Here is a 27,907-nt window from a genome sequence, read left to right as displayed (position 1 = left end):
GGTGTTATAGGATGCTTGCTGACACTGGAGATGTGTGATAGGACTGATACTAAGACCAAAAGTATCTACTCATTTAAAAATGTTAAAACACCACTTTGTGACAAAGCCTAAGCTTATACAAAGGCTGATGCAAAAATATTCATTGGGACAACAAAACAGCAATATGTTCTCAGTCATGCTGAATGAAGACACTTTTCTCTCTTATATGAGCTATAGTGAAAAATGACAATGTGTACAATGGTTTAAAATCAATATCTAGATAGTGATATAATCAATATCGATAATTCAATGTGATTTTTGCTTAATCATGATACATGTGTCTGTCCTTTGTTCTGTTTTGGGGTCAACATGTTTCTATCCTTGATTATGTTTTCGCTTCTGTTTTTCTCTTATCAGCCTTGGGTATGTACACATTAGTATAAAATCCATGATCGTACCCTGGCTCTTGGTCTCCTTATTCTTCAGGCATCTTACTTCTGGTGAAACTGCAGTATTTTTGATCATCCAGAAAAGTTGTTCATTTACAAAAGTTGTTACAAACTTTGTAAAGTTGTAAATTTTGTAAATATGTCCTGATGTTGCACCTCCCCCAGACAATGGACATTAATGGAATTCATAAATAGTGCAGATAACATACTTTACTGCAGCTGAGAAATGCTGAACCTATCGCTCCTGCTTTCTTTGTGGGAGTCACTCACACCTCTTTGGGATGTACAGTATCCCTGTATTTGCTGGTTGTCAACAGTTAATCTTTTAGTGAAACATTTAGTGAATTGTTCGCTGTGTGTTTCAGATACCCTTATGTTGAGTGAGATTTTGAGTGGATGGTAAACTTCTACACGACCAAGTTTAGACACAGCTGCTCATATTTCTGCAATTTCTGCATTTTCACTATTTCCACTATTTTAGTATAATAATGAAGACATTAACATTATAAAATAACACATACTGAGTTATGCAGTTACCAAGAAACTAAACATATATCAAATACACAACTAATCATTAACTCGTAAATACATGTAGATACTGTTCACATTGTCTTCATAACCTCTTATCAAAATGTCTTTAATACAATGAAAAATATATATTAAATCTAATATGTCCAAATTTCTACCTGGTAGTGTGTATAATTTCAACATAACAGGATGTGACTATGTTCTCTTTAAAGTGGGAAAAGGGCAAAAATCATCATCACATCTTGAATTTTGATCTCATTCTTTATTATGAAATATGAACAGACCATGTGCAAGACCTCCTCCTTAACGTCAGCCTCACCCAAATAAAAGCCGTAAACACCCATGACAGCTGACCGACTTATGGGGTTGCTCCTTCAGTCTACCAATATTTTTACTGCTGTAAAAAGAGCAATTGCACTAAAATCCAGGAGTCAGAACGGCAGTACAAGGATTTCAAGGTAAGCTCTACGGTTCTCATGTACAACTATGCATCTAGGAAACTTCCCAGATGACCTAACCACATTGTTTGGTTAAAAATTTCACTCATTTATCTTTCATACATTTCATAAAATGGGTTGTTATGCATATTTGAAAATGAATGGATGATGAATGGAAAAATGAATCAGGATACTTAACCTACATCAGGAGAAACTTCAGACATACAGCAAAGGGAAATAATTGATTCAGAGTGCTGATGTATGTTTAGTATCAAAACTAAATAATTTCCCAAATAATTCTTGTTTTTAATTGACTGGAGTCAGACTTGAGTGAATTGAACAAAGAGCACACGGAGATCATCAGTGATCATGTGTATTCTGTGTACTAATTTTTGATCTGGCTATTTATATCAAGAACTAAAAAGCATATTGTTGAGGTGCAATTCTCATGAATGAAATCACTGCATGTCCACAGTCTGCATGAGTTGATTTGGGTTCATTCAGTCAATAGAACAATTTTCTTATAAAATACAGCAAGGAATCAAAAAAGGCTTTCAGTGATGAACAAGGGTCTCAGTATAATCTTTTGTCTCTATTTAATTATTTGTTTGTTTATTTGTATTTTTATTTATTGCTTCTTTAGCAGAGCTGTTATGCCTGCCAGCATATCTCTCATAGTTTTATTAGGTATGTGACCTATCAAAAGCAGAGCCTAAATAGCCGCTGATGCATCGAGAAGGATCTCATAACTGTAGAATGCCATTAAAAGCTTCATCATCTGTTTCATATTACAGCACATGTAGCATAAATGAAATCAAAATCTTAATATATCTTTATTGATTAATTGTTTTGGAGGTCATAGCCTAAAAGTGAGTTCTTTTCTACAAGTAGATAGGTGCTGTAACACAAATCATGCAATAAAATTTCCCAGTGAAGCTTTTAAAAACAATTGGCAAAGAATTTTAAAATAATCAAAAGAAATGTAATAATTTAAAATATTAACATTTTGATGACAGCTAGATTAGCTCATGATTTATAAAAGTATTTCAACATCAGATTCCTGTAGAAGAAATATGGCCTGGTTTTATTACATGAATAACAGGGGTTAGATCACCATGTCCTTGTGGTCTTTAGCTATATAAGGTTCTCTGTTACCCTGCCATCATCACACAAGCCTCTTTGGTACTCAGAGTCACTGAAGATCCTACTGGATTTGCAGTTGTTAGAATACAATATTACTTCATGAAGCAAATATTAGGGGGGAAAAATTATTTTGGATGATGGTTTAAGTAAATGTGTAAATATGCCAGGAGATATTCATTATTACTATGGTATATTTTAGTGATCTACAGTAATTACCTTTTTTAATTTTTTTTTCAGAGCCAAGCCAACTTAAAACTGAGAAATAACAATTAAAAAAGCGCAATACGATTTTCAAGATGTCTGCGGGAGGTAAGTCATTTTTTTTTTTTTTTTGTTAGCATTATGTAACCTACAGCACAGCTTACCAAAACTGGTCCAGAAGTATCTCCTGTCCTGCACATTTGAGTGTTTTCCTGCTATAGGACAAGCACTTTGACTCAGAAACGATGATTAGTTGAATCAGGTGTATAGGAGCAGGAAATACTCCAAGGCCAGCATTGTGAACTTGTAACCTACTGCAATCTATAATTTTCAGCACTCAGTATAATAATGAAGGTCAGAAATAAGGATCGGGGGGAAATTGGGATCCTTGGCTGTGGACCAATGTAACTACTATTTGAATATCTATTTTCAATTTCATTGGGTATTAACAATATGAACAGATTTTGTTTTCTTCAACCATTAAAAGCATTCTTCTAATCGTTTAGTTTTTGGGTGAATGCTTTTACTACTGTTGTAGCTAAACTGTCAAAATCAGAAAAATAGCTTGTATTGTCCTTTCCCCCAAAGCCTGTGATCTCTAAAATGCTATTAAAAGCTTTATCAGTCATGTATTAAACCCTTCCTACATATATCAAACAAAAAAGTGAATATATCTCTATTGGTTTCTGAAATAGATTTTTATTCTAATTGAGAGACTGTGATAAAAAATGTTTGCCAAAAGAATTGACAAATAAGTTTAACATCCTGGGAGGTATTCTACAAAGTGAGCTAACTCGATAAGTCAGGCTTATTTCAACAAGCCTGGCTAATTTCCATCATTTTCGGTTCCACAGACGAAGCTAATCGTAAGCCTTGATGAATTACTATGCAAAAATGCACCATGTTAAGTTAGTTCTGAAGCTTGGTTTAACTTGATGAATTCTATTGGCCAACCCTTGTGCACTCGTCTAGTCCCGTCGGGAACAATTACTCCACCCTAGTGCACACTGAAAAAAATGAAAATTTGGTCAGTCAGATTTAACAGAAATTATTCAACAGTCAGTTCTGGTGCACTAATTTGATTGGTCGAGCAGCATTCTAAGAGTAGTTATATTTCCTATAACCGCACTGGGGCATTTCACTGTGCATATCAATCCACTCCTCTGTGTTCGTCATGTAAAGTTCCACCACAGTGCCTTGCAAAAGTATTCACACCCCTTGGCATTTTTCCTATTTTGTTGCATTACAACCTGTAATTTAAATGGATCTTTATTTGGATTTCATGTAACAGACATACACAAAATAGACCAACTTGGTGAAGTGAAATGAAAAAAAAAAAAAACTTGTTTTAAAAAATTCAACCAATGCAACCAATTACCTTCAGAAGTCACATAATTAGTTCAATAAAGTCCAGGTGTGTGCAGTCTAAGGGTCAAATGATCTCAGTATATATACACCTGTTCTGAAAGGCCAGAGTTTGCAACACCACTGAGCAAGGGGCACCACCAAGCAAGCGGAACAATGAAGACCAAGGAGCTCTGCAAACAGGTCAGGGACAAAGTTGTGTAGAAGTACAGATCAGGGTTGGGTTATAAAAAATATCCGGAACTTTGAACATCCTGTGGAGCACCATTAAATCCATTATTAAAAAATGGAAAGAATATGGCACCACAGAAAACCTGCCACCAAAACTCACGGACCAGGCAAGGAGGGCATTAATCAGAAAGGCAACAAAGAGAACAAAAATAACCCTGAATGAGCTGCAAAGCTCCACAGTGGAGATTGGAGTATCTGTCCATAGGACCACTTTAAGTCATACACTCCAGAGCTGGGCTTTAGGAAGCATGGGCCAGAATAAAGCCACTGCTTAAAGAAAAAAAATAAACGAACAAGTTTGCTATTTGCCAAAGGCATGTGGGAGACTCCACAAACATATAGAAGAAGGTACTCGGGTCAGATGAGACTAAAATTGAGCTTTTTGGCCATAAAGGAAAATGCCACAGTATGTCTGGCGCAAACCCAACACCTCTCATCACTCTGAGAACACCATCCCCACAGTGAAACATGATGGCTGCAGCATCGTGCTGTAGGGATGATTTTCATCAGCAGGGACTGGGAAACTGGTCGGAATTGAAAGAATGATGAAAGGCACTAAATACAGGGAAATTCTTGAGGGAAACCTGTTTCAGTCTTCCAGAGATTTGAGACTGGGATGGAGGTTCATATTCCAGCAGGACAATGACCCTAAGCATGCTGCTAAAGCAATGCTCAAGTGGTTAAAGGGGAAACTACACCAGCGGAACCCATCCAACTTGAAGGAGCTGGAGCAGTTTTGACTTGAAGAATGGGCAAAAATCCCAGTGGGTAGATGTGCCAAGCTTATAGAGAGCTGTAATTGCTGCAAAAGGTGACGCTACAAAGTATTGACTTTGGGGGGTGAATAGTTATGCACGTTCAAGTTTTCAGTTTTTTTGTCTTATTTCTTGTTTGTTTCACTATACAAAATACTTTGTATCTTCAAAGTGGTAGGCATTTTGTGTAAATCAAATGATACAAACCCCCCAAAAATCCATTTTAATTCCAGATTGTACGGCAACAAAATAGGAAAAATGCCAAGGGGGGTGAATACTTTCACAAGGCACTGTACTTCTACTAGTACTACAGTACTGTTAGAAACATCAGACATGGCAAAATATACCTTTAATGTATATAGCTTAACATATGACAGCTCATCAGATAAAGATGAAAAGGAAGAAGTGACGCCAATTTTACAGGAAACACCCTTAACATGAATGTACAAATCAATGTGAGCCAGCAAGCTTACTGACAACTATAAAGTGAGTGTGCCTTCTTTGAGATCTGTTTCTGCTAGAGGTGCAAAAATAAACAGAACATTTGGCCATATTGTGTCCAATATGTCAGTTAATCAATATAAATTTCTTGTACATAAACTGTTGTATAAAAGTAATATCGCATAAGCAAGAGTGCAGCTATAATGAATATCAGCTAGGCTGTGATTAGCTATGGCACTCGCCCTCCAGGTTTGTGCCTTATCACATCCGTGCCAAAATATATAACCGATATAACCGCACTCTTGCTAGTGCTTGAATATAATGTATTATTTACATAAACATATTTAGTTTCTCATCAAAATGTGATTTCATTGCTTATAGTAAAATTAATCGAAACAAACATCTAATCAACTCCTTTAAATTATGTAAAGAGAGTCAATTAACATAGTTATAACTTAATAGTAATAGTAATAGTAATAACTTGAGCTTGAGTGAGTGGTTTTATTCCAAAGATTTGAAAATATATGATCTAATCACGTTGGCTACAACTCAATTTATACACAAATGTACAAATTTACATCAAGTAAATGTAATGATTTTTGTCTTTCAATGCAGTGAAAGCATAGACAGTATAAAATCTAAACATTTCTAAAATGATATGAACAAGTAACAATAAATGAAATCTGGCCTTAAATAAGTCCAATTTTTAAAAAAAATCCTCAGTTATGTGACTATTTTCTAGTCCACTATTTGTACTTCAAGTAGATGAGATCAAGTTTGTAAGCATGTTAATTTTGACTATAGAACCTATTTATATTGTATTTCATATCATTTAGTTATTGTTTGAATTACATGTTCTTACATATTTATTCTGTCGTACAGTATGTTCTGCATTGCTGTTTCACAAGCTTTGTTAATTGCTGAGGTGTTGCTTTTATTTGCAGTAATGTTTTTATGCTCGTTGTATAATTTCATTGTGTCTTTTGTTTAGCTGGAGTGAAAAAGCGGCTCTCTTCCGCTGCCATATTGTTTCTCTCCACTGAGAGGGCTCTTTATAGAGTGCTGTGAAAAAGTATCCTGATTTCTTCTGTTTTTGTGTATATCTCGTACTAAATAGTTTTAGATCTTCAAATGAAATACAACATTAAACAAAGGCAACCTGAGTAAACACAATACAGTTTTTATTTTTATTTTTTATTGCAGCAAATATAGTTATGTAATACCTATCACCAATGTGAAAATCTATTCGCCCACTAAAACTTAAAATTTGGTTGCGCCACCTTTAGCAGCAATAACTGCAACCAAACAATTCTGATAACTGGAGATCAGCATTTCACTGCTAGGACTAGGATTTACTCCTATGCTTTTGATCATTGTCTTGCTCCATAATCCAGTTGCACTTGAGTTTCAATTTACTAAAGACCAGACATTCTCCTTTAGGATTTTCTGGTAGAGACCCCGGTTTTCCATGTCTTCCAAACAGTTCCACTTTTGATTCATCAGTCCACAGAACATTCTCCCAAAAGGTTTGAGAATCATCAAGGTGTGTTTTGGCAAAATTCAGATGAGCCTTAATGTTCTTCTAGGTTAGCAGTGGTTTTCACCTCACCACGCTTCAATGGATGCCATTTTTGGCCAGTGTCTTTCTGATAGTGGAGTCATGAAGAGTGACCTTTATTGATACAGGAGAGGCCTGTAGTTCCTTTGATGTTGTCCTTGGCTCTTTTGTGAATTGCTGGATGAGTCATTGCTGTGCTCTTGGAGAAATTTTGGAAGGTCGGTCACTTCTGGGAAGGTTCACTACTGTGCCAATTTTTTTCATTTGGAGATAATGACTCTTTCAATTTTGGCATAGTGTGTTACTGGGTAAGACCTTTTAACCAAGTTCATGCTGTTGAAAAAGTTCTACTTAAGTGTTGATTTGATTGAACAGGGTTTGCAATAATCAGGCCTGGTTGAGTCTAATCCATCTGAATTAGGAACTATGGGGACAAATGCATTTTCACACAGGCCCAGTTGGTATTGGATAACTTTTTTGCTTCAATAAATAGCATTATAATTTTAAAACTCTGTGTGTTGTGTTTGTTTTATCTTAAATTTGGTTTTAATTTCTGAAACAATTTAGTATGAGATATACACAAAAACAGAAGAAATCACAGCACTGTATATAGTGTGCTCGTGCATGAACCTCGTTAGGCCAATTCCTGAACCTCATTGATTGAACTCAGTGAGGCCGGATTGACTTGTTACTAGGTCAAGTGAGGCTATTTCAAATATAATTTATTAGCCAACTTTGTGGAATACATCCCTGAACTCAGGAGGTTGTTTAGGAGCTATTAACAATACACAAACAAACCTCACCGTAGAGTAAAATGTATTAGGGTTCAATTCAATCTAAACACAGTGTCTAAACACTGCCTTTGTGAAAGCATAGTTAAGTTCCACAGCTTTTCTGCTCAGAGTGATCTCAGGAGATGGTTAGCAAATCTTTTTTGCATCCAGTTCCACCCATACATTTCACACCAGAACACCAGAACAGCTATCTAAACCAAAACCACACAAGACTGGCAGAATGTGTAGTGCCATTGCAACATTATTCAAACCACACAGCCCAATGTGTGAAAAGGAAAGGCAATGGATAATAACAAACACCTAATTAGAAAATTGTAAAAAATAAAATAAAATAATAATAATAATAATAATAATAATAAATAAACAAACAAATAAATAAATAAATAAATAAACATAATAATGATCATAATAATTTAAACATGCTTTTACATTCTGATAAGATGGATAACATGCATTAGCAATACTTACCTTTATAGTATATGGGTGATTGTGATAAAAAAGACAAAAGTCGGACATGATACATTGTCAAAGAAAATCACATGTAATAATTTTATGTGTCATTTTCAGACAGTTTCAAATAAAGACACGCCATTAGCACAAGCTATTTTGCAGTGAACTGTGCAGGCTAACATTAATTTGGATGTTAATTTCTGTTAATAGGTATTATCTTACCTTCACTGTTATGTATCGCTTGCATAAACAGACTATACAATACAGTAATTACAACTGTAGTGAATTAAAAACAGGAAATGCAGGAACTGTGGTAAATATAATGCAGAAGAAAGCAGGAATTTGAGGTCAGTGGTCAGTATAGACCACAGGATAGGATAGCAAGACCTCTGCTGGTGGGGAGGGGTACTGTCCTAGTCTCTAGCATTCATCAAAACATGCAAAAGTGAATTCATAAATCTTTTACATCAAAACTCAACAGAGGTGCAATGAATTTTCCTCACAACATTTTCTTTCCCAAGAAACAGGCATGTCACAACATAAAAAGTATTATTCATACTGTTAACAGTGGCCTCCAGCAAATCAATATTGGTTATGGTTCTAGCTTTTATATCGGTATCTATATTCATGTGCACACCATTCCACACTTTCCAGTTAAAATTACTTGCCCTGTGGACCAAGTAGAGAAAAAAATAAAAATTCTTGTTAAGCATTTTGAAAGCACCGCTCTCCCTTTTCCCCTTCTCTGTTCATTTACCTAGTTAAAACCAGTTTAGAATCATCTAGCCATGTCGGAGCTATGTAAGAACAGTTAACTGTGCAGGAATACAGTTAGAGTACTTGATGTAACTACGATTATATTCATCTGTTGAATCTGTTATAATGTAGGTATTAACATATTTGTATATTGATATATTCGTTACTAGCAAGTCGTTTACTAGCTATTAGTTACTAGCAGTTAATAGCAATTAAATGTACTCATGTGGGTGTGATTTACCCACGACTGTAGCAATTCACTGCCCTTTTGTGGGTGACGGGCTATTTTAAAATGATAAAATTGATGTTTTTTTGTTTGTTTGTTTGTTTTTTATTATAACACAGATGACTTGTGCATATGTCATGCTAATTCCTATTGAATTCAAAAATGTATCTTTTGTGATGTTAACAGTGGAAATCAAGAGAAGATCCAGAGTACCTGGTGTTATAATCACACAATATGTAGAACAAATTCCACCTGGAAAAAGCACCCCAGATTTCATGAGAAAACCCATGGCTGTAAACATTCAGGAAGGTATTCATGCCACGATATGAAGCAAAAAAGGCCCGATTTATGATAACTTAATACACATTAAATGTTTTGCAATTATTAGTCAGGTTTGTTTTATGCCACTGAATACATTTATTTATATTTAGTCTATTAAGAGGATTTTTTAGGGTTGTGGGTGCCAAAATTTTGATACTCATATCTTGTGCGTTGATGGTGCACTACTTTGATCTAATTTGTACTGATTGCAGGTAAATTGGCAACTTTCAAAGCAGTGGTGTCAGGAGAGCCAAAACCCACCATCACATGGGCACGTAATAAAGGAGATCTCTCTGATCCAGAAAAATACAATACAAGATATGATGAAAAGGCTGGGGAATACATATTGCAGGTAAAATATTATTTTATATTATTATATTATATATTATATATTATATATAATATTATTATATTATAATATTAAAATATTATTCATTCATTCACTTCAGTAACCACTTTACCCTGGTCAGGGTCATGGTGAACCTGGAGTCTATCCATCTCGGACATTACCGGTTTTAAATTCATTTTCAACTCTTATATGTCTTATATTTTATGTTTGTTTCTTATTGTTTTGTCACTGGTTGGATTTGCTGATTGCGCTTGTGATGGACTTAATTTCAATCAGAAAATTTCCCCAGACATTCCCCCATGTATGTGTCCGTGCATCTGCTCACAATGTACTGAATGCAGAATGGACTGATCACTTTCAGTGTGCATGCTACTTGTATTGAGGGCAGGGAGTTCACACAAACACAAAAAAAGACTCTCACACTACACTTGTTGCAGAATGATGATCAGTGTGCACACATCTGAACTTATCAAGCCTTTGATTCCATGATTGTTATTCTGGTTGTGATCCCAGTTGCCTCCTGGTTTTCCTGCATCATTTGTGCTGTTTGTTGATTGCCTGACCATCTCCTGTTCTCTCTTTTAGACTAAACGATATGGATTTGTCTTCAAATATAGTATAGGGTGAACTGAATTTTCAAATGAGTCTTCCGTCAGGTGTCTTCCCATGTGAAGGAAGCATCCCACTCTTTTCTTGAGAACCATGGACTCAGGTCCAAATGTGCTGATTTTCATCCCAGCGCTTTGCAATCAGCAGAAAAACGAGTGTGTCAGAGGTCCAGTTCAGATGTGCCAACAGAACATCATGTGCAAATAACAAGGATGCTACTTCTAGCCCTCTGTACTGGACCCCTCTCCAAACTTGGCTACATCTTGATATCTTGTTCATGAAAACCACAAAAAAGCATGAAGCCAAGACACACTCTTGAGGGGGGCCAACACCCACCTTAAACAATTTTGACTTAAAATGCAGGCACAACTCTCACTGTGGGGCACATGGTGACTTAGTGGCTAGCATGTTTGCCTCACACCTCCAGGGTTGGAGGTTCGATTCCCACCATAACCCTGTGTGCGCGGAGTTTGCATGGGAAGGTTTCCTCCGGGTAATGTCCATAGTGTATGAGTGTGCATGTGATTGTGCCCTGCAATGGATTGGTACCACGCCTTGTGCCCCAAGCTCCCTGGGATAGGCTCCAGACTCCCCACAACCCAGAAGGATAAGCAGTGTAGAAAATGGATTAATGGATGGAACTTTCACTGTGCTCTTCACACAAAGTAGACAAAATCACACAAAGTAGACCCAAATACTCCATCCTCTTGCAGTACCTCCCACAACAAATGACACATGATCATAGGCTTTCTCCTTTCCATCACAAATACTAACTCAGGCTCATTCCCTGCGAGTAAAGTGCCATTCCACTTTCCCAAAGCTAGTTTAGTGTAGTCAGTCTAAGACTGTCCATCACATGCCTGCTGCTTGAGTTTCAACACTCTTCATTTGAACCTAACTGGGTTACATGAGTGGCCCAATTTTTAGCCTTTGGACAAACAATGTGCAGGTGGCAAAAAATCAAGTACAACATATAAACAATGTCAAGCATAGTGATGGTGCACTTGTTTTGAATTTAAAGTGCTTGTTAATGCTAATATTTGGCAGTAAGTAGTGAAACAGTCCACACTCATCCATCTCCACTGTGATGCTGTGCCAGTACCTTTAGTGAGTTATGAATAACCAAATTCTCTCAGACATTACTGAATTAATACACTGTTGTTGCCTAAAATCCTCCAAAACCATGTGAGATACTAAACTATAATTGCATACTTCACCTTTCAAAGTACAAGAATCAATGCACAAAATTCCATTCACCAATTGTGGTCAAACAAATGCTGCAGCAATGTAATTTCCTTGTGCTTAAAGCCCGGACAGGGTAGGAAGCATAGCAGCCAAACAAAACAGACATCTGTGCATGTCACATTTCTCAAGATAAAAGTTGACCTGTAACATGATATAATTTAAACAGCCAATAAAGAAAATGTCATACTGCTAATTATTAATCATACATAAGGCCCAGCCCCAGGTGCTGTTTGGTACTGTGTGGGTTTAAAATATGCAAACAATAGTTTGAGAATATGACATGACGGCCATCTCTTATAACACTGACAACATATGTCCGTCTTAACACTGAGAGATGACTGTGAGCATGAGAAAAATGAAAATAAAGCTGTGAGACAAGTTTAAATCAGTAAGTAAATTATTTTAAGTGACAAGTCCTGCAAAATATATTCTTTCTCAGTAAATATATTCTTTCTCAAATATATTGTTTATGTTTATGTTTCATGACAGATATTAAATGTAACAGCTGACCAAGCAGATACATACAAATGTTTTGCTACAAACTCATTTGGAAGAGCTGTTTGTACAGCTAGTCTTAAGGTTATCGAAGGTAAGACATAATTTACATTCATAGATAAAATAATAATAATAAAAATCATAATCATCATCAGCATAATAATAGTAATCTGTAATCATCAATAATAATAACAATAACCATCATCATCATCATCATCATCCTCCTCATAATCATCATCATCATGAGTGACCATTCTCTTTTTCAGCTGGATTCAGGAAAAATAGGCCAGGTATGTTTAAGAATACCAGAGTAAATCTGATGTTGTTTAGAGATTAAAAGTTTTTTCTCTCTCTTGGTGTTAACAAGACAAATGTAGTGCACTAAAAACATAAAGATACAACTTCAACGCTGACTGTTACAAAGTGCTACCACAGTTTTCTTCCATAAATGAAACATGGGATTCTTTCAATAGACATGTCAATTCAAGAGGTAGGTCTTTAGTTTTTATTTGAAGTCAGCCAGTGTTCAGAGACCTGGGGGAAGTTCATTCCACAACCTCAGTACCAGGAGAGAAAAGATTCTTGACGGATGATGGGTCCAGTCAAGCCATGCTAGAGCCTTGAAGGGAGCATGGTGCAGAGCAGGGTGTGATAAGTGCCTTAATGTATGTGAGTTCTGGTCATTTTTGGCTTTGGATTTTTATTTGATGTGGGCATCTACAGGAAGTCAATGGAGAGAAGGAAAGGAAACAATGGGGTGGGTGTGGGAGAACTTGAGGAGATCACTTAGTCAGATATGAGTCAGATATATAGTACAGGGCCAAATCTGGAAGGAGCGAGTTGCACTCAAGAGTTTAAACTCAAGATGAGAAGAAATTAAACAAGAACTGAACTGAAGATGACAAAAGTTACATGGCATCATGTTTAACCTGCCAAATACACAATGCGGTATTAGTAAATTGCTTTTAAGTTTAAAATGAATTAAAAGATAATGGTAATAGTATTCAGACTAGAAATTAGATGGTTAGTCGGATGAGTCAAACAGATATGTGCTTATTTATTTGTTTATTTATTTATTTGTTTGTTTATTTATTTATTTATTTCAGATCAAAATGAACCTGAAGACTTCAGAAAAATGCTGAAGAAAACTACGTAAAGTATCATAACGAAATAATTTGCTTTTTTATTTTTAGTTTCATGTTATCCATTTTTACAAATAATTTGTCTGGATAGCGAAACTCTTTCAAAATATTGTTGTGAAATGTTTTACTTTTCATTACTTTTTACATAGAGTTGTAAAAAAGGTTAAAGCAAAACCCAAGAAAGAAGGAGAGGTTGACCCAAAGTTTTGGGAGGTGTTATTGAGTGCTCAGAAGAAAGACTATGAGCGCGTTTGTCAAGAGTTTGGAATCACCGATTACCGATGGATGCTGAAAAGACTTAACCAGATGAAGAAGGAGAGAGAGGAAAAACAGGAGAAGGTATCAACACTTTCAGACTGTTGCAGTCAAAGATGGATTTTAAGTGTTTACCCTGGTCACTGTATTATTGTCAATATTTCTTAATTTTCCATTGACCTAGATTGTTTTTAATTGCAAAGCTTGCATACTGTACTTTATCTACTTTAATTGTCCTTCATTTTTCACAGTATGTTGAAAAGGTTGAAAATATGAAACAAATAGAGGTCAAACCAAATGGAAAAGCTGAATTTGAACTTGACATGAAGCTCAAGAATCCCAAAAGCAAAATTTATCTTTACAAGGTTAGCCACAAGTTTCTTAACTGCAGTGATGTTTTCTGTAGATGCTTATGTATAAGCCACATGAAATCACTTTGTTTAGGTGTACAGTATCTAATTCAACTTATTTATTCTTTGCAGAATGGTGAAACACTTGACTATGGTGATGGCACTGATGATTCCTTCAAACACAATCTGAAGAAAGTTGGTGATAAATACACATTTACCATTAATAATGTTGGCCCAGAAGATTCAGGCCTATATCAAGTGAATGTTGAAGAGGCAAACATGTTTTCAACTGAATTGGATAGTAAGATTAAAATGTATATCTGTGTTAAAGATGTTAAGGCATCTATTTTCAATCTACTTATTTTAGAAATCTGTGGAGTGTAGAATGGCTCTAGAGTTTGGACTGAAGCAGCATAGCCAACTTAGTTCACTAATTTCTTTCCTCAGTTGCTGATGTGGAATTTGATAGCATTCTGAAGGATGTCACGGTGGTCAAAGGAAAAGATGCTACATTTGATTGTGTATTATCTGATCCTGTGTCAAGAATTACCTGGTATGCTAATGATGCATCCATTGAGCCAGGGGATAAATACAACATAACAGTCTCAGAAGACATGCTTACTCACAGACTAGTAGTAAAGAACTGTAGACCAGTGGACAATGGTACCTACACAGTTATTGCTGGAATCAAGTCATCCAAAGCAGCTCTGACTGTGAAAGGTGAGTTGGTTGGGTTTTTTTGTTTGTTTGTTTGTTTGTTTGTTTTTTCTTTTTTTAAATATGTCCAGGGGTTTAAAATAAATAAGTAAAAATTTCTTCTCCATATTTTCCATTTACTATGCCTTTCTTTACCTAGATGATCCAAATGCCCTCCAGAAAGGCCAAAGAGGTACAGATAATGCTGATAAGTTGGGTAAAGAGCAGGCCAGGAAGCTGCAGGGCACAACACTTAAAACATCTAGAGGGGCTGGAAGTGGTGGATCCAGCCTGGGAGATGGGATTGGAAGAGATGGAATCATGGGAAGTGGAAGTGGGCAGGAGGGGAAGGGAAGAGGTCAATTAGGGAAAGATGGGTTGGGGGAAGATGGACTACTGGGAGATGGTTCAGGAAAAGATGGGCTATCAGATGTTGGATCAGGAAAAGATGGATCAGGAAAAGATGGACTATCAGATGTTGGATCAGGAAAAGATGGATCAGGAAAAGATGGAATATCAGATGTTGGATCAGGAAAAGATGGATCAGGAAAAGGTGGATCAGGAAAAGATGGAATATCAGATGCTGAATCAGGAAAAGATGGATCAGGAAAAGATGGTTTTGAAGTAACTGGACTACAAAAAAATAGTAGAAGTGGGGATGGAGCAGGTGGAGACATGACAGATGGAGATGGAACTGGAGACACTAAGTGTAAAAAGCACCCCAGAGTTGGTCAGTTGGTCCCTGACACTAACAGAGGTAAATAAATAAAATAAAATAAAATAAAATAAACAGAGGTGTTAAACTCTGGTCTTAATAAACAGCAATGAATTGTGCATAGCACAGCATCTGAAAACTAATATCTCCACTGTGTAAATATTAGCAGTAATTAAATGTTTCATCTGTTCCTGTATTCAGAACCAGAAGTCCACTTTGTTAGTGGACTGTCTGATACTGCTGCAAATATTGGAGAAACTGCAGAATTATCTTGCACACTCAGCAGTAAGGACTGTGTTGGAATTTGGTACAAAGATGGTCAAAAGGTGAACCTTTATAACAGACAAATTTCAATTAAGACATAGCAACATATGAACATTATGTATGCCTGCTGCTATTTTGACTTGTATTACAAAATCTATGTGTTATGACATTGTAATATTTATTATCTTATATATATATATATATATATATATATATATATATATATATATATATATATATATATATATATATATATATATAATATTTCCTTGTAGTAATGTCCAACAGAAACTTTTAGCATCTCTATTTTATTTATGTTTTGTGGGTCAGTTGGAATCTATGAATGGGATTACAATTTCCAAAGAGGGGGCCATTCACAAACTAATAATGAAGAATTGTCAGGGGGATAATGCAGGGGTATATAGATTTGAAGCAGAGGGACGTAAATCAGAGGCCACGTTAATTATTAAAGGTAAAAACAACAAATAATATTTTCATGTGTTGTTTATCTTTTTATTCAGATCACATAAAAAACCATAGTCTTACAGAAGTGAAATTCTCTCCATTCATATTTAGAGCCACCAAAAATAGATGCAGATGCCATGGGTAAGTTTTCAGAAGCTGTCATCATAAGAGCTGGTGAAAATGCCATTTTCAAGCTTCCATTCTCAGGAAAGGAACCAATCAGAGTGCAATGGTTCAAAGATGAAATGGAGCTTTTGGAAGGCCCTGGTGTCAGGATTGAGCGTTCCTCAACTCAGAGCCGGCTACTTCTCAATAAATGTCAGCGTAAAGACAGTGGAGAAGTCAAAATCAAACTTAAGAACGAATTTGCCACCACGGAGGCTACATCTAAACTTGTTGTTCTTGGTATGTTGTTTTAACCAACTTTGTATAACGTAGTTCAGACAATTAAAAAATAATAAAAGCTTTTTATGATCTCAACATTTCATATTTTCTAGACAAACCAACTCCACCACAAGGGCCTGTAGATCTGGTAGAAAGTTCATTGTCTGCTATTGAATTTAAATGGAGGCCTCCAAAAGATGATGGGGGCTGTCCTGTGACCAACTATATCCTTGAGCGTCAGCAGGTGGGACGTAACACCTGGACTAAAATTGGAGACATCCCTGGACAACCTGCCTACAGAGATACAGCTATTGACCGTGGCAGGAAGTACTGCTACAGGATAAGAGCCAAGAATTCAGAAGGCATTAGTGACATCATGGAAACTAATGATATTGCAGCCGGCACATTAGGTACATTTTTAATCTTGAGTTTTTTGTGCTTTGTGAACCTTATGAACCTTAACCAAACTAAGGGTTTGTGTTCCTCAGCTAGTCAAGGTGTTTCTTCATTAAGAATACTTAGTGTATCCATTGTTTAAAAACAAAAAATTCCCTTATCTGCAGAAAATGTAAATTATGTTCTCAACAACTCTTTAAATGTTGCTGCCTAGATTAAGTTGATGCGTAATTGTTTCATACAGCTTAATGTTTTTTCAGCTCTCCCTGGTCAGCCTGCTTCTCCAAAGGTGGTCAGTGCTTTCAAGGACTGCATTAATCTAGCATGGGTCCTGCCAACAAACGCCGGTGGGGGAAGTATTATAGGCTATAATCTGGAAAAACGCAAAAAGGGCAGTAACCTTTGGAGTCAAGTGAACCCTCCAGATGAGCCAATTAGAGGTTTTTGTCCATTACATGTCATTCTGTTCATATGCATAATTTGCTTGTTCTTATGTGCAATTAATTGTTTAAAGTATTTCATTATGATACAGATGTTACCCATATCAAATAACTTGCATAACAAATGATTACATATTTGTATTATTTTCAGAGAAAAAGTATGCAGTGACGGATGTGATGGAAGGAGCCGAGTATGAATTCAGAGTGATTGCAATTAACACATGTGGTCCTGGAGAACCAAGTGGGCCCTCTGACTGTGTATTTGCAAGAGACCCCCAGAGTAAGATTAAACAACAGCAGACTTTGTTACACTTTCCAAACTAACTTTGAGATATTTGTAGTGTCCTTGTCATTAGACTACTTTTCTCACAGAGCCTCCAGGGAAGGTTAAAGATCTCAAAGTAACTGACTCTAGTTACCACACTTTGTGCCTGGCTTGGACTAAACCAAATGTGATGAAAGGAGTGGAAGATGACGTGAAAGGATACTTTGTGGAAATCAGACCTACAGACCAAATCGAGTGGAGCCGCTGCAATACGAATGCCATTGTCCAGACCTCTTTCACTGTAACAGGTCTGAAGTCCTTGGCCATGTACTGGGTAAGAGTGATTGCAACCAATGAAGGAGGAGAGGGACATCCACAAGAGATTGACAAATACATCATTGCCATGCCTCCACCTGGTAGGTGTAAACATTGTTCAACTTTTCATTTTTTCTTTAGAAACTGTACCTTAATTTGACATTTACAGTAACATTTAATTTGTTTTTACAGTGAAACCAAAATTCACTGATCGCAAGATGAAAAATTTCATGGTTGTGAAAGCTGGAAACACAGTCCGGGCCACTATATGCTTTGAGGTACTATACATCAAAGACTGTGACTGATAATCACTTAATACCTGTAGAGGTCAAGTGTGACTTGAAACCATATATTATTTATACATTTTAATCTCTGTTAAAAGGTTTATATACAATTTTTAAAAAGTAACATAAAAAAGGTTGCATTATTGAATACTATTATTCAGTTGATCTTATTTTTCTCACAGGCTTCCCCTTTACCAGATATCACTTGGCTGAAGGATAATATGCCTCTGGCTAAACATGTGACAATTACTAATTCTGAGAAAGTTTCCCAGCTGCTCATTCCAACATCCGATCGATCAGACAGTGGCATCTACACTATCATTGTCAAAAATATAGTTGGCCAGGAAACCTTCAGTGTAGAAATTAGAATCACTGGTAATATAAATAATCATACATTTTACATTGCTACTTCAGCAATTTTATTGATTTTTTTCTTTTCTTTTTGCCTCTGTGGAAATAAATTTTAAGTGCTTCTAGCTATACTCTGTAGACTGAATGTGTAAACTTACTCCTGGTGTCATATTACTTGCAAAGATTTATGCTTAAGTTTAAAATTTTTCAGATGAGCCCAAGCCTCCGGGTGCAGTGCAACTAGAGCAGAATGTTGAGGGAACATTAACTCTCAACTGGACTCCATCTCCTGATGAGAAACGAGATGACCGACTCCACTACATGGTGATGCAACGAGACTCTGTAAAACGGACCTGGTGGACAGTAGCAGATCACCTCTTCAACCACAGATTTACCACCGTTATTGTGCAGGGGAGAGAGTATTACTTCCGTGTATATGCAAAAAATGATATGGGGTTGTCTGAACCATCTGAGTCTCCAACATGGGGAGCTGTTAAAAAGAAAGGTTTGGACATACATGATTTTTTAAAAGATATTTCACACCCTGTCTTTTATCTGTATAATATGGATGATATCATAAAACCAGTACTTCTGGTTATATCACGTGTTTTAACCACCAACCATAAAATGTCAAACCATTCACAAACCAATCACTACAACAAGTAATAAATAATAATAAGTGAATTTCTGACACTACATCATATTTAAGATCAGACCTTGTTTTCAGAAAGCAGTTAAGACATTTAGCTCCTTGAAGTTTCCTACCATCAAAACAGAGGAACAATACATAGACCAAGAATAGATGCATTTTGTGCCTTTCCACATAATCAGAGTCATGTACTAAATGCTGTTTTTCTTCTCCCAAGGTAAATTAATAATAAACCAAACAGAACGAAAGAACTTGAATTTTCAATCAGCCCCCAGATTCACAGTGCCTTTGAAACTGCACATAGCCCCGAAGGGCTATGAGTGCTATATGAGTTGTGCTGTGAGTGGCAATCCCACCCCTCACATTACCTGGTATCACAACAATGTTAGCCTTAACACAAATACCAATTACCTCATATCCAACACATGTGGGGTCTGCTCCATGCTCATCCTGATGGTGGGTCCCAAAGACACAGGAGACTACAAAGTTGTGGCAGAGAACCCTCTCGGCCAGGCTGAGACTTCTACTAAGCTCACAGTCAGAGGTGTGCTTCTGGATAGATACAGAATAGAAATAAATTTAGAACAAAGTTTCCATTATTAAATATTATGTTTCCAAAGATGCTGAGTGAGTAGGTAGTGACCAAACTAAGTATTATGCTCTTTTTCTTTTCTGTCTACCAGAATGAAATCATCTGTTGCAACATGGACAACAAAAGCTAGAGCACCTGGATCAAAGCAAGCTGTACTCAATATTAGTGGTGGTATATTACACCTTCCTTTGGAGAAAAATTATTTTGAAAAAATTCTATGAGTCTGAATAAATTGAGTGCTATAAGTACTGAAATCAGGCATGCTGTAGTGGAATATTCAACAATACAATAAACATTCAGTCAAACTGATATTACCTAAAATAAAGTAATCTACTAATTGTTATTTGAATGATATGTGGCAATGTCTCTGTCAGACTTGAAGACTTGTTTTCTGGAATGCCCATGTCTTTTTGTTTTATTATGAATAATAAGCTGAATAAAAATACACTGCTGCCAATAATCAGTGATAGGATTTAATTATCTGAATTAGAAACAAGATCATCCACATATTCAGAACAGAGCCACATATTGCATCCAGGTTGTGTAGATGATAAAACACCAAGGTTCTCTGTAGGAGTGGTTTTGCATCAAGGTCACTGAGTATCCATGTTATTCATTATCCTCTTATGTTCAGTATAAAAATCAATAACCTACAGTGGGCTGACCTATTTTACCCCCCCCCCCCCCTCTCTCTCTCTCTCTCTCTCTCTCACACACACACACACACACACACACAGACACAAACACACACACACTAATCTATTTTTGTGAGAGCCTTCCAATGATATTATTAATGCTATTAATAAAATGTTAGCTGTGCCTAACCCTAATCTCAGTATAAAATGAAACTTGTAGGTTTAGAGTTTAGAGTTGTGCAAAGTTTTGCATGTACCCCCCATATCAATGTGGGTTTCCTCCAGGTTCTCCGGTTTCCTTTATCTTCCCCAGATTTAGGTGTCAGTGTAGTTGTAATAAGTTGTAACACACACACACACACACACACACACACACACACACACACACACACACACACACACACACACACACTTCAGATCTCTCTCTATCTCTCTATCTCTCTCTCTCTCTCTCTCTCTCTCTCTCTCTCTCTCTCTCTCTCTCTCTCTCTCTCTCTCTCTCTCTCTCTCTCTCTCTGGCTTGTCATGGGGAACCAACTAAAAGCACAAACAGACACACATAAGTAACCTCTGGCTAATAATGCACAGGTGAGAATCACTCGTTACCTGCCAGTTTAACCTGCCTCCTCTCCATCCACAGCTTGACACTCACCCCGCCACCACAATAGTGTATAACTATACTGTGTATGTATATAAAATACATACAGATCAACATAATACAATATTTTAGTGTTCTGCAAATTTTTTTCTCAGTAAAATATTAAATGAAACACTAATTAATAATAATAATTATAAACTTTATTTTATAAAGCGCCTTTAAAAGCAGCTTCTCCAAGCGCTGTACACAAAATAAGCAGTACACAGAAAAATAAAACGTATAAAAGTTAATAAGAACAACAACAATGTTGATAATAATAATAATAATATTTTTTAAATGATAATAAAAAAAAACAAACATCAGCAGTTAAATGTTTTAAAACGCGTATCTTAAGTTGAGCTTTAAAAATGCCAAAAGTCTGAGCTTCCCTGAGTTCGGGAGGAAGAAAGTTCCAAAGTGAAGGAACATAGACAGAAAAAGCCCTGTCACCCATAGATTTTAGGTGGGTTTGTGGAACAGTTAACAAATTAGACTGTGAGGAGGGTAGTGTGTGATTTGGGGTGGTAAGGGATTAATAAACCAGATAAGTAATGCGGAGCCAAGCCATGTAGTGCCTTGTATGTGAACATCATGATCTTAAAATGGACACAGAACCTGACCGGGAGCCAGTGTAAGGACTCCAACACAGGAGTAATATGTTCACATTTCCTGGTTCCCGTCAGTAATCTAATGTTTTGAAATTTATTTTCAACCCCTGTCCTGATCGATACTTTTTGAAAATGAGATCCTGTACATGCTTTGTAAGCTCTTTACAGACCATGGCTCTAACAATCAGAAGAAACCAAGAAGATCCTGGAAAATCCTACAGAAACTGCGTATCTTTATTTGGGGTTAATTAGAATCACTTCATTAATGACAGGTGTATGATAGTTATTTCTGAATGTTAGTTTGAATGTTATAGTTTCATTCTTAGCACAACCAAATACCCCTTTATAAAAGGTTGTGTACACTAATGCAGCTAGGTTGCTGTACATATCTTTTATTTTTTCCCCCTCTTAAACGTTTATATTTATTTTTCACTTGAATTTTTTTGGTTGCTATATCACACTAAAAGTGGGAAAAGATCTGACATGATTTATCATTTGGTTTAATTTTTCACAAAAATCACAAAAACCTGTCATTTTAGACAGAGGTGTGTAGACTTTTTACATCCTCTGTACTGTACATATCAGTTAGTGATGTCATGCACCATATGTGTCTATGTAACATAGTTTGACCAGAGGTGGGTTTTTTTTCCAAATATTTTTTTGTTGTTGTTTTTTTTCAATCAGAACCCCTCTTCCTGTTAACAATTTGAAACATAGGCCAAGTACATCACATAGTAAGTTATTTTCCAGTTTCCCCTGATACATAACTAAATGATCAATAAAAGTTTGAGATTGAGACAAAATACCTGAAGCATTTGCAGCAATAATTCTGAAATGGTTTCCTGTCTACCAGCTGGCAAAAATGTTTTACCGATTTGACCAATGTTTTGGCCTATGTTTTGTCACACTGGATTTTTTATTTATTTTTTTTATTTTTTTAGCTGGATAGATGCACTAGATTAAATTACGGAGTGATTATACCTGCCTTCTAGTGCATATATGCTGAAAAGCGTAGCTATTATTTATTAATTCAACGAATTTTGGCTGTGATTAATTAAACAAATTGGTGACAATACTGACGACGGCGTTCAAGGTAAGCGACATACACGCGCGCGCGCACACACACACACACACACACACACACACACACGTACGACCTTGTAAGCAAGCTGTAGTGTGCGTGTAGGGCCGCTGGAGGATTATCTCCACAACACCGCACACATCAAAGGCGTTTTATTTCGGGCCATCGGGTGTAACCCTGCAGCTCTGTGGAGCGCGATGGCGAGGCGCAGGGGAAAGAGCAGCAGTAAACAGGACGATAGCTGGTTACCTTTAGAGGCACCGGCTGGACAGTCGTCCCGAAGTTTTAACGAGTATGTCATCCCGGGTGTTTTATTGCTTATCATCGCTATCGGCGGGTCAGGGCTCGGCTGGATCTGTAGCGATCACGAACAGACGATCAAGAGTCTGTCGGAAACGCTGGCGTCCATGCAGGCGAGAATAACGAAGCTGCAGCAGCAGTTAGGGCCTGATAAAGCGCAGGTACTGTAGGCTACTAACAAGTCATTGGAAAGTTGATCTGGCTTTCACTTTATGCGTGGAAGATTTCTAATTCAAAACTGACATTTGGTGGCGTGGATGGACTACTAAATAAGCTATGGTTGTTTTTGTTTTTGTTTTGTTTTGTTTTTTGAACATGAAAAGCACTCTTTTTGGAGAGTTTCTTCTAAGAGCAACAGCTGACCAAATTACCCATGGCGTTTGACTGTGCTGAACTCTGTAATGCTTCCAACACCTTATGCCATTAATAGCTTCACTAGGCCAGTACAAAGTAGTGTCATATTTCTTTGTACAACACTGCTTTAGAGAGCAAGGAGTCCTATATTTATATGCAAAATGCCAAAGCAACGATATATGAAGTTAATTTCATTTAAGTATGAATGAGACTTCACCAAGAAATATAAACCTTATTCTTGGTCCTAGTCTTTCCATAAGCCTTTCTTCTACTATGGAAATGGCACTTTAGGCTAACAAGTAATCAACTCAATACAGATAGTTTAAAGTGTGAATCGTATGTGACCAAGTTTCCATTTTAATCGCATTACATGTGCAATGTGTTCTTGATTATGTTTCTTTCTTCAGCTTGCCTATGTGGGTGGCTTTGAAGAGCGCCTGGTGACTCTGGAAGATGCCTATGCCAAAGCACAGCAACAGGTCGAGCTCGCCCTCGCCACATCCGAGCAAATCAAGTCCAAAGACCTTCAAAGCAAAGTGTGGTCCCTGCAAACTGAGATGAATGACAAACTGGAAGAGCTCCAGCAAAACACCATTTCCATTGCTGCTCTGAATGCCATCATTAAGAATAAAAGTATTGAGTTTGAGGTTGTGAAGCAGAGTGTCAACACCATGTCGAGTCTTAATGCAGAGCTAGCCATCCAGATTTCTGGGTTTTCTAGCATGCTTTCAGTCACCAAGTTGCGTTTGGATGAGCAGATCTCTGTTGTGGATGGTCTGATGTCTCAGTTAGAGGGTCAAAATAGGGAGATCAAGGAAATAAAAGAGTTATTTGCCAGCAACCAGGAATCACTTGTTACAAACAAACAGCAGATTATGGATATCAAGTGAGTAGACAAATGTTTTTAGTCTTATCAGCTGACAAGCTGTTAATAACTAAAACATTTTAGATATACATAGCTTATTGTGTCCTAGTGTTAAATGTATGCTACATGTGATTACGGCTTTTATGGATTTAAATTGTTTTAAGAAAATGCTTTTTACTATAATAAGTAACAGGTCTAGTCAAAAGAACAGTTTCTCTTTGAAAATACCTTTTAAACCAAAATGAGAAGTGCATATTGTGAACATTGCTTTTTAACTGCATTGTTATTCTGACAGAGAGCTGCTAGAAACTGAGCAAATTAAGCGGACACAAAATCTTGAGAAGCAGCTGAGGTCTCTGTATAAACGTCTGGAAGATCATCAGACGAATTCAGAGAGTCTTCAATTCCACTTTGCAGCCCAGCTTGAGGATTTACAGATCCAGGTACAATCAGGGCTGGCAACTATTACAAATAAGAAAAATTACAAGTATGTTCTATCTGTGTCCACATAGATTTCCTCTGGATTCCTCCTACCTATCAAATAACATGGCAGTAGTTGGATTGGCTACTCTAAACTGCCCCTAGGTGTGTATGAGTGTGTAAATGTGAGCGCGCGCATGGTACTGTACAATCGATACATGTCCCATCTAAGGTATGTTCCAAGGATAGACGGCAGGTATACATCAGTTATGTCTACAGCAGTATAAATCCTGAAGATGAATGAATGTAGATTAAATAATGCTATAGCACATCCTGGATGTCCTGAAACACATGCAATGTTTGAGTTCAGGGACAGCTAATAGATAAGAAGAATTAGACTTTAAATATAGCTTACTAGACAAATTTATAGCTCTTTCTTGTGGCATGTTTCAGTTTCTGGAATCCAGCAGAGCTGAACAGGATGATCAGGTTGAGGAACAGGTCACCACATCAGACAACAACGATAGAGCACCTGAAAAGGAGTTGGAAAATACCAAAGAAGAAGAATTTGCAGAAAAGGAAGATATTAGAGAGGAAGATGGATCAAAAGAAGAGGGCGAATTTATTAGGGAGCAAGCAGCTGTTGAAGAAATTGAAGCAAGTGAATGGCCTGGAGAGGAACTGGACATCGAAATTGAGGAGGCTGTTGCTGAAGAACAAAAAGAGGTGGATATTACAGAAGAGATACAGACTTTACAGGAGGCTCACATGGTCATGAATGAAATAGAGGAGACTGTTGTAGATGAGCTCCAGACAGCTTTGGACGATTCAGACCATGTGACTCTTGAAACAGGGGAGATTATGTATGAGAAAATGGAGGTACCTGTTGGAGAAGAGATTCAAATTCATTCAGATAAGGCAAACATGGTCACTAGTGGAACAGAGAAGCAAATAGAGGTGCCAGATGCAGAAGAGATGCAGGCTCCTTTAGAAGATTCAAGCTTCACCACTACTGCAACAGAGGAAGCTGCTGTGGAGAAGCAAGTAGAATTGAACCCAGCACAGGAAACGCAGACAGGTTCAGAAGACACAGACACGCTCTCAAATATAATCAATGAGGTTATTAGTGAGGAACACACTGAACATACTGCAGAAGAAATCCACAATGTTTCAAATGAGATATCAACTGCAGAAATTAAGACCCATGAAGATGGTAATGCAGAGCAAGAATTTGGGACTGCTGTGGAGGAGATTCAGATTCCTTCAGATGAGACAGGCATTGCCACAAATGGGAATGTAGACAATCAACTGAGAGACATTACCCAAGCTGAGATTGAGCAAGAAGCAATGGAGGAGCTTACAGCAGTGTCTGCCAAGGAATCGGTTGTCTCTGAAAAATCAGTAAAAGAAGTGTAATGGCTGAAGGAAGAACATGGCTAAAGGAAAACTGTAACAGCATATGAACTATTTCTCATGAGTTTCTCACTTTAAGTTTAAGGACTCTTTGTATGAAAGTATGAGTTCTTACTATACTCTTAGAAAATTTGGAGCCATTAAGGGTTCTTTGGCCTCTGAAAAAGGTTTTTATAGAACCTTACAACAGTGATTTTCTAGCTGATTATTCTATCTAATTATCAATTGTCCAATGAACCTTTAAGTTTTAAGAACCTCTTTTTTCTAAGAGTGTAGTTTCCATTGATATTAAAAAAAAAAAAAAAAAAAAAAAATTACTGCATGAGTGTTATTGTACAGTCCTTTAATCTCACTTTTGTCTGATTGAAAGTCAACACTAAATGAAGCATCCAAACTGTATTATCCTTGTGGGGTGTTATTGTTATTTTTTAATTCTGTCTCCTAAAATGAGAAAATGCAGTTTTCTAACCAACAAGGTTGTTTCACCTCACACATGCTATACATTTTTAATTGTTTAACATTTTCATCCAGATGTTCCTTTCCAACACTAGCCTTTTTAAATAAACTAGATTTTACATTTTATACTACTTCTCCTGTCCCTACCCTTCTGTCTTATGTGCAGTTGTCACTTGAAATGGGACACCACTTGTGTATTTACAGCAGTAAGGTCATGGGGTTAATGCCTCATCGAGAGTTTGCATGTGTGTCTCGTTTGTGACTTATCAGAAAGTCTCAATGATGGCTTTAAATACAGTATTTGTACAAACTAATCCCAATGAATTCCAGCCACAATTAATGAGCAATATTTAAGATAAATCTCAGTACATTTATTAAAGAATGTCATGGCATCTTTGGCATACAATATAAATAAAAAAAAAAGAAAGTAGAGACAAATGGGGGGAAAAAATACAGTTACCTTTTAGCAGTGTGTGCTGCAGGTATATATTCTTGAGGAAGCATATGTATGCTTTGCCCTTTTCATGCCTGTAGAGGTAGCTCTAAGTCCTTCAAAAAGTTATCAATGAACCAGTGCTGCTGATGTAGTGAAAAATGAAACATGACTGCATGTTGGAGTAGGGCAGCATGGTGCCTCACAGCATGAGGCTTCTAGGTTTAATCTTGAGCTTGGTTTACTGTGTGTGGAATGGAAATTCTCCATGTGTTCATATGGGTTTACTCTGGGTTCCTCCCATCTCCAAAAATATGCTATGCTTAAATTGCTTCTATGTGTGAATGAATGAATGAATGAATGAATGAATGAATGGGTGTGCGTGTGTGAGAGAGACAATGGCCTGGAGTGCCATCAATGGTGTATTCCTGGTCTATCAGGAATGGTGTATCACACCCAGTGAAAGTAAAGCGCTTACTGCAGAGATGAATGCATTTGAGAGAAGCCATATTGTAGTCTACAGGCTACAGTCTACAGATATTCCTCCATTATAAATAAATATGATAGCATTATGAATGTATAATTTCCCTCTGCAATTATGAAACAATACTCATAAAAAAATCAATTTAAAAGAAGAATCAAAAAAGCATTATCAAAAGAATAATGAGACAGACCGTAGTCATATTAAGAATCTGACATATTTTCCATGTTTATATAACAAAATTAAATATGGCCACTGTACTGTGTAAGCTTCCTATTGTCTTAGGGGGAAAAAATTATTCCTCAAGGTTTTTTTTTGTTTGTTTTGTT

The 27,907-nt window shown here is 36.8% G+C and overlaps 2 protein-coding genes across 4 annotated transcripts; both read left to right on the top strand.

Annotated features, from left to right (window-relative positions):
* The first annotated feature begins 1,307 nt into the window (after positions 1 to 1,307).
* On the top strand, positions 1,308 to 20,355 carry LOC108271575 (immunoglobulin-like and fibronectin type III domain-containing protein 1). 3 transcript variants are annotated; one of them, XM_017479230.3, is made up of 24 exons: positions 1,308 to 1,414; positions 2,774 to 2,845; positions 9,500 to 9,622; positions 9,847 to 9,986; positions 12,327 to 12,426; positions 12,599 to 12,622; positions 13,439 to 13,484; positions 13,624 to 13,813; positions 13,981 to 14,094; positions 14,212 to 14,380; positions 14,527 to 14,799; positions 14,936 to 15,532; positions 15,692 to 15,816; positions 16,085 to 16,226; positions 16,331 to 16,624; positions 16,717 to 17,013; positions 17,260 to 17,439; positions 17,591 to 17,719; positions 17,812 to 18,120; positions 18,212 to 18,297; positions 18,486 to 18,678; positions 18,866 to 19,159; positions 19,521 to 19,847; positions 19,987 to 20,355. In XM_017479230.3, the coding sequence occupies exons 2-24, from the start codon at positions 2,833 to 2,835 to the stop codon at positions 19,989 to 19,991; spliced, it is 4,170 nt and encodes a 1,389-aa protein (XP_017334719.1). In that variant the 5' UTR covers positions 1,308 to 1,414; positions 2,774 to 2,832; the 3' UTR covers positions 19,992 to 20,355. The 3 variants fall into 3 exon arrangements, with proteins under 3 accessions (XP_017334719.1, XP_017334722.1, XP_017334720.1); XM_017479231.3 differs by lacking the exon at positions 1,308 to 1,414 and adding an exon at positions 2,580 to 2,614; XM_017479233.3 differs by lacking the exon at positions 12,599 to 12,622.
* A 2,572-nt stretch (positions 20,356 to 22,927) lies between these two features.
* On the top strand, positions 22,928 to 26,790 carry zgc:66479 (uncharacterized protein LOC327541 homolog). Its single transcript, XM_017479148.3, has 4 exons — positions 22,928 to 23,317; positions 23,918 to 24,396; positions 24,671 to 24,818; positions 25,249 to 26,790. Exons 1-4 carry the CDS (start codon positions 23,054 to 23,056, stop codon positions 26,209 to 26,211), a joined length of 1,854 nt encoding a protein of 617 aa, XP_017334637.1. The 5' UTR covers positions 22,928 to 23,053; the 3' UTR covers positions 26,212 to 26,790.
* Positions 26,791 to 27,907: the final 1,117 nt, after the last annotated feature.

This window comes from Ictalurus punctatus, chromosome 11 (assembly GCF_001660625.3).
Source record: "Ictalurus punctatus breed USDA103 chromosome 11, Coco_2.0, whole genome shotgun sequence".
NCBI classification, from domain to species: Eukaryota; Metazoa; Chordata; class Actinopteri; order Siluriformes; family Ictaluridae; genus Ictalurus; species Ictalurus punctatus.
This window is presented reverse-complemented; position numbering and strand designations above follow the sequence as displayed.